The sequence below is a fragment of the Lipotes vexillifer genome, unplaced genomic scaffold (genome assembly GCF_000442215.2).
Source record: "Lipotes vexillifer unplaced genomic scaffold, Lipotes_vexillifer_v1.1 scaffold230, whole genome shotgun sequence".
In the NCBI taxonomy this organism is placed as follows: Eukaryota; Metazoa; Chordata; class Mammalia; order Artiodactyla; family Lipotidae; genus Lipotes; species Lipotes vexillifer.
In genome coordinates, this window is record NW_006775143.1 from 5623039 (window position 1) to 5630133 (window position 7095).

Below are 7095 nucleotides of genomic sequence, written 5' to 3' on the forward strand. Positions count from 1 at the left end.
TTTTTTTTTTTTTTTTTTGCTGTACATGGGCCTCTCACTGTTGTGGCCTCTCCCATTGCGGAGCACAGGCTCTGGACTCACAGGCTCAGCGGCTGTGGCTCACGGGCCCAGCCGCTCCACGGCATGTGCAATCTTCCCGGACCGGGGCATGAACCTGTGTCCCCTGCATCGGCAGGCGGACTCTCAGCCACTGTGCCACCAGGGAAGCCCACAACTACCTTTTTAAAATAGTGTTTCAAGAGAATTTTTTAAAGTTATTTCATGGTCATTATAGAAAATTTAGAAAAGAATTAAAAAAAAAAATCATAATCTTACTACCCAAAGTAATTACTGTTAATATGTTTCTTTTTTTTCTATTCATGAGTTACATAAGTAGTTATAGTCCTTTAAGAGCTCTTGCTTATTTTATTTAATGATGTAAAATGCATCTTTCCCCACCTCATGAAAAATTATTTAGAAACATTTTTGAAAGCTGCATAACATGAATGTTCCTTAATTTATTTAATCATTCCCTTACTTTTAGGCAGTTAGATTATTTTCAGTCTCTGAGATAAATGATACTGTAGTGAGCATCTTTGCTATACAGATTTGTATACAAATCTGTCTTTTTTTTCCCCCTCTGATTATTTTTTAGGCTAGAAGAAGTGAAAGATTGAATCAAAGGGTTCATATATTTTTAGGTTCTGTATACACTTTGGCACACTGCTTTTCAGAGAGATTGTACAATTTTACATCCCTGTCATTCTCTCACTATGCCTTTGCCAGCATTTAGAATTACTATCTTTTTTCCTTCTTAGTCTTATTTGCTTGATAAAAAATGACTTCACATTGTTTTAGTTAGCATTTATGTGATTGTGATAATGAAACGTTTTTAAAGAAAATGAGTAGCAAGTTTCTAAGGTATACTATGTTTAAACATTGACTATAGAAAAATTATTCATAAAGATGTATCTGACTTCCTTGCCTAGAATCTGTGCTAAGGTAATATGGGTAAATCTGTAGGTGGTAGAGATATGAATTCTGGGAATACAGCATGGTTTTGTAAAGGGCCTTTATTTTATTGTCTTTAGAAATGCATTTTGAAATTTTTTAGAGGCTCCCCTAGCTTTCACAGGTTCCCAAACACTGAAGCAGTAAATCAGTATAGTAATGATAGCTAATGTTTATTGTGTACTTACTGTTATTTGCCAGGCACTGTGCCAAGTACTCTACTTGTATTAGCTCAGTCTTCATAACTACCCTAGGAAATACACAAAGCTTTTATCTCCATCTTACAAAAAAACCTCTGAAATAAGTTTCACAGCAGTTAAGTTATTTGGCTGAGGTCACAAGTTAATAAGTGACAGTGCCCAGATATGTACCCAGACAGTATGACTCCAAAACCATACTTCTTAGGCACTTTGATTCCTGGCAAGATTACTGACTTTGGAATGGTTTACTTCTAAACATGTAATCTGTTTTGCTAGTGGGTGCCACTGTTTGGAAAAGAACATTAGCAATAACTGAGTGAGTACTTACTGAGCTTAAACTAAGTTTACGCTGCTTTGATTTCATCGCACAGGTATGCATCGCCAAGTGCAACAGCACCTCTTCCCTGGATTCAGTGCTGTCACAGGACCTTATTGTAGTAGAAGGCCCTGCTGTAGAAGTTGGAGATTCTTTGGAAGTGGCCTATACCAGCTGGCTCTTTCAGAATCACGGACTGGGCCAGGTAAGAAAAGGTACCCTGCAAGTTCTTTTGTAATTTAAATAGCATGAGAGCTATTCAAATGTAAGGTGTTATTACTATGAATTGCTGCTTTTGGCAAATAGAAATCTTTTAGGAGCCCTGCTTTAGTCTCTACAACTGCTTTGGGGGCATAGCCATGAAATGCTAATGTATAAAATCTGCTCAGTGCCACTATGTCTCTTCTACTTAGAGAAAGGAAACCAGTTTTGCAAGTATCATTTTTAGTAATTGTTTATATGTATGTCTCTTCCTATACCAGTTTTAAACTTGAATATATTCTTATGGGATTAGGTCTTAAAACTTTTTAGACTTTCCTCACATTTGTTTCTCCGTTTTTCTTTTCTTTTCTTTTTTTTTTTTTTTTTTTTTGCAGTACGAGGCCCTCTCACTGCTGTGGCCTATCACTGTTGTGGCCTCTCCTGCTGCGGAGCACAGGCTCCGGACGCAGGCTCAGCGGCCATGGCTCACGGGCCCAGCCGCTCTGCAGCACGTGGGATCCTCCCGGACCGGGGCACGAACCCATGTCCCCTGCATTGGCAGGCGGACTCTCAACCACTGTGTCACCAGGGAAGCCCTTCTCCATTTTTCTTGTACTAGATACTGTGAATAGATTGGGCTTGTTTTGTTTTTATATTATTAAGCCCTCAAAAGTAGTGTGGTATGAGAGAAAGAGCTTTCGACTATGAGTCCAAAAAATGTGGATTCAGGTCCCAATTTTATCCTAACTTGACTTTTCGAGTCATTTAAGCTCTTAATTTTTTTTTCCTGTGAATGGAGCTTAGTGGTGCTCACCCTGCTTTCTTGGCAGGATGGCTGTTGGCAACAAATAAGATAATTTATTTGAAAGTTCTTTATAGATGAAAATATTTTTAAACACTTGGTAGGAGAAGTTTATTTTTTTCTAAACCTGGAAAATCCTTGCCTCAGAGATATTCAGTGGGATAACACCTTTAGCCGTGATGTGGTCTCTTCTTTTCAGGTCTTTTAAGAAGTATTTTTCCAGTTTATTTGACAGTACCCATTTCAGAAGTACTGTGCTGGTGTGTATTAAGTTGAATATCGTAATGATTATTATTATTTTTGAAATTGGCTACTCTTGTTTATTTTGATCAACTTACAGGTTTTTGACTCCACTGCTAACAAAGATAAGCTGCTTCGCCTGAAATTAGGATCAGGAAAAGTCATCAAGGTAAAGGCTTAACTGTGTTCTTATTATACATGGGTTTATCAGTTGCGGTGGGCTTATTTTGTAAAATTTCTAACCTGGGTATATTTTTGGAGAATCTTGAAAGGCTTGGCTAAAAAAATAGGAAGAGAAAAATGTGCTATGTTACCTACATTTGGGAAATCTTTACCTGTGAGACAATATATTGAAGAAGGGTACATTTCTTTTCTCTAGTCCCTACATTTTATTTTTCATCCTGTGGTTCTGAGGGAACTATTAAATTCTTCCTATCGCCTAATTGAGAAAGAGGTAAAACTGTTTCTTCTAGAAGTGTATCGTAATGGGTGATTCTGATCTGTCTGGGATGCTTTAAATCATGGTGGGAAGCAAGTACAACATAGCAGGAGGAACACTGGGATTGGAGTCTGAGGACCTGGGTTCATGTTGTGAATTTCTTCGTTAGCAACTGTGGAAGTATTTTATAAAGTAAAGAGTATTTTAGGGACTTCCCTGGTGGTCCAGTGGTCAAGACTCCACACTCCCAATGCAGGGGCCCTGGGTTCAGTCCCTGGTCAGGGAACTAGATCCCGCATGCTGCAACTAAGAGCCTGCATGCCGCAACTAAAGATCCGGCACGTGGCAAGAAAGATCCCATGTGCTGCAACTAAGACCTGGAGCAGCCAAATAAATAAATATTAAAAAAAAAAAAAGAGTATTTTACACATGTGGGGTATCTTTGTGTCAGGACATACTGATGCATTGTGAAGTACTCATTTATCCATGTGGCAGAATGGTTTTCTCCATAGCTTTGTTTATGACTCCTTTTCCCAGAATCCCTTAGAAACTTTTTCCTGTAGATCATAGCAGTTGGGGCATGACCCTTAAAGTTAGACTCATCTAGTGTTGAAATCTTGGCTTAACAATTTACTAACTGATCTTGGGCTAGTTACTTAACCTCTTTCAGCCTCAATTTTCTCTTGTGTAAAATGGAGATATTGCTATTAACCTTATGAAGTTATTTTAAGGATTAAACAACATAATGGAAGTAAAGCACTTAGCAAAGTACTTAGAAAAATGTATTTAATAAGTGATAGCTTTTATTTCTATTTTAATGTCATTCTTCTGTTCCAGTTTCTCTCATCATCTAAGGTAAGTATATTTCATACAGCCCCAGATATGCTGGCTTTTACAAGTGAATTGAGAAGCAGTATTCTAGATGTTCTTTTAACCAGTGGGGAGGGGGGAATATAAACCCGATGATCCTGTACTTTGTTTTGTCTTATGAAAAGATTTGTATCTGATGAGCTTTTCCTCTTCTCTGATTCCTAAAGAGCTGGGAGGATGGAATGGTGGGCATGAGAAAAGGAGGGAAGCGGTTGCTTATCATCCCTCCAGCCTGCGCTGCTGGCTCTGAAGGGGTAATAGGATGGACTCCATCAACAGACTCGATCCTGGTGTTCGAGGTGGAGATTAGGCGGGTGAGTGAAATGTTGTGTTTGATGAGTCCTCTTTGCTAGTTAAGTAAAATGAATAAATCAATGTGTCGAAAAAGATTCTGAAGATATCTTTTTTTTAAAGTAGAAATGGTATAGTTGGAAAGAACAACAGCTTTGGAATCTAAAGGCCAAGGTTTATGTCCTTCTTGGCTCTGTATTCATAGTCACTTCTCTACACTAACCTTCTTTTTATTTTATCTGTAAAATAGTGATTCCTGCCCAATGTTCTCACACCTTTTGATTTAGTAATTCTATGGCTACAAGTGTATGCTATCAATATGTTTACTTAAGAGTGCAAAGATACCTGTATATAGATAGATAAATAGAGATAGATACATAGTTTCCTCCCTCTGCCACATTGTTTGTGATAGTAAAAAACTGGAAACAGCTTAAGTGTCTATTATTATGAGACTGGTTAAATTATGGTTCTTCATCGAGTGGACTTCTATGTAGTTCTTAAAGAATATCCAAAATCTATTTTTAAGTGAAAGAAGCAAGTTGCTAAACAGTATGGGGGGGACTTCCCTGGTGGTCCAGTGGTAAAGAATCCGCCTTACAATGCAGGGGACACGGGTTCGATCCCTGGTCAGGGAACTAAGATCCCACATGCCACGGGGCAACTAAGCCCGTGTGCCACAACTGCTGAGCTCCCGTGCCACGAGAGAGCCCATGTGCCGCAAACTACAGAGCCCACGCACCCTGGAACCTGCACTCCACAACTAGAGAAAACCCACACGCCACGACTAGGGAGAAGACTGCGCACCACAACAAAGAGCTGCGCCTCGCAGCGAAAGATCCCGCGTGCCTCGGTGAAGATCCTGCAGGCTGCAACTAAGACCCGATGTAGCCAAAAATAAATTAAAACAAACAAAAAACAGTATGGGTAGTATGATCTTGTGTTTGTGTGTCTGTGTGTCTGTGTGTATACAAATGAATATATGTATATGCCCATATATTCATATAAAATTTCTGGAGGCATTAAAAGAAACGAAATGATTTTCTCTGGAGAATGGAAATGGAGTTCAGAAACTTCTACTTTTTTACATTCTACCCTTTGTACCATTTAAAATTTTTATCAAGAATAATTTCTGTAATAAAGTTTGTAACAAATTGCGGTTAATTAATGTTCCCCTTCCCCCCCAACCAAAAAAAAAAAAAAGACTCTGTTGGCTTTATACTGTGATTATTAAGTCTGAATGTGATAATGTTTGTGACTATAAACTATAAAGTACAATGCAAATAAATATTATGACCATCCTCATTGTGGTGATTGTTCCTGCTGCAACAAAGGATATGCTTTTTTTTTTTTTTTTTTTTTTTTTTTGGCGGTACGTGGGCCTCTCACTATTGTGGCCTCTCCCATTGCGGAGCACAGGCTCCAGACGCACAGGCTCAGCGGCCATGGCTCACGGACTTAGCCGCTCCATGGCACGTGGGATCTTCCCGGACCGGGGCACGAACCCGTGTCCCCTGCATCGGCAGGTGGACTCTCAACCACTGCGCCACCAGGGAAGCCCAGGGTATGCATTTTTTATTAATGACTCTTTCCTAATTGGACACCCTTATCTCTGGTGGGCATTCCAGCCTTCTTTGACTGACATGCTTCCAGCTGCCTTTTTCACAGCTTTTATATTCTTTCTCAATTTTCCTTTGAGTTTGAGGAAGTCAAGGGTGGTAATAGATAACAAACCATTTTGAATCCATTAAGACTGACATTTTGTAAACATAAGAAAAAAATACCCTATTTTACCAATAATCAAAGAATTCCAAATTGATTATTAAACTGGCAAGGCTGGGGGAGTTCCCTGGTGGCCTAGTGGTTAGGATTCCGGCTTTCACTGCCGTGGCTCACATTCAGTCCGTGGTCGGGGAACTGAGATCCCGCAAGCCGTGAGACATGGCAAAAAAGCAAAACAAAACTGACAAGGCTGATACAGAACGATAATACCCAATGTGACAAGAGTGTTAAGAAAGATTTATATACTACTTATGGAGTATAAAGTAGTTCACCCTTTACGGTGTGAAATTTAATGGTATATATCAAAAGTTTTAAAAATAAGCATACCTTTTATCTAACAGTTTCACTTCTGGGAATTTGTATTTTCGAAATTATTATGTGTGAAGAGAGATAAAGCTATTCTTAGAAGTATTGTTTGTATAGAAAAAATTAGAAATAAATTGAATATCCAACAACTAGGAATTGGTGAAATATATTTTATGATAACATAGATATTTATGACTTGTGTTCCCAAAATCCTTTGGAGACTTTTTCCTGTAGATGATAGCAGTTAAGGGCATGACCCTTAGACATACTCTTCAGTAGTTAAAAAGAATGTTGTTGATGAATAATTTAGTTAACATGGAAATATGTTAATATATCAGTGAGTGAGCAAAGCAGGGTACAAAATGGTATGGCCCCATTGTTGTAAAACACGCACTTACACATACACACACGCACACACAGATAATATAAGTGCAAAATATTACATCCAAAATTCTAACAACGTTATTGCTTAGTGGTTGAATTGGAAGTGATTGTTACCTTTTTTTTCTCTTTTGGCTTATCTACATTTTCTGATTTGCCTACAGTGACTAGGTAATGACTTGTATAATGAAGAATAAGTAAAATGAAAGGAGAATGGAGGGGGAAGCGTGCCTTTTTTTGTGGTCTATTAGCCTGTTCCATCTGTGGTTGATCTTTCCCT

The 7095-nt window shown here is 38.6% G+C and overlaps 1 protein-coding gene across 1 annotated transcript in view; it reads left to right on the forward strand.

Moving 5' to 3' along the window:
• Window positions 1–7095, forward strand: part of FKBP15 (FKBP prolyl isomerase family member 15) — a 56161-nt gene that overhangs the window by 19847 nt on the left and 29219 nt on the right. Inside the window, exons 7-9 of the mRNA XM_007449756.1 lie at window positions 1562–1711; window positions 2850–2918; window positions 4226–4372. Of these exons, the coding sequence (XP_007449818.1) occupies window positions 1562–1711; window positions 2850–2918; window positions 4226–4372 (366 nt within the window). The remainder of the gene's footprint in view (window positions 1–1561; window positions 1712–2849; window positions 2919–4225; window positions 4373–7095) is intronic.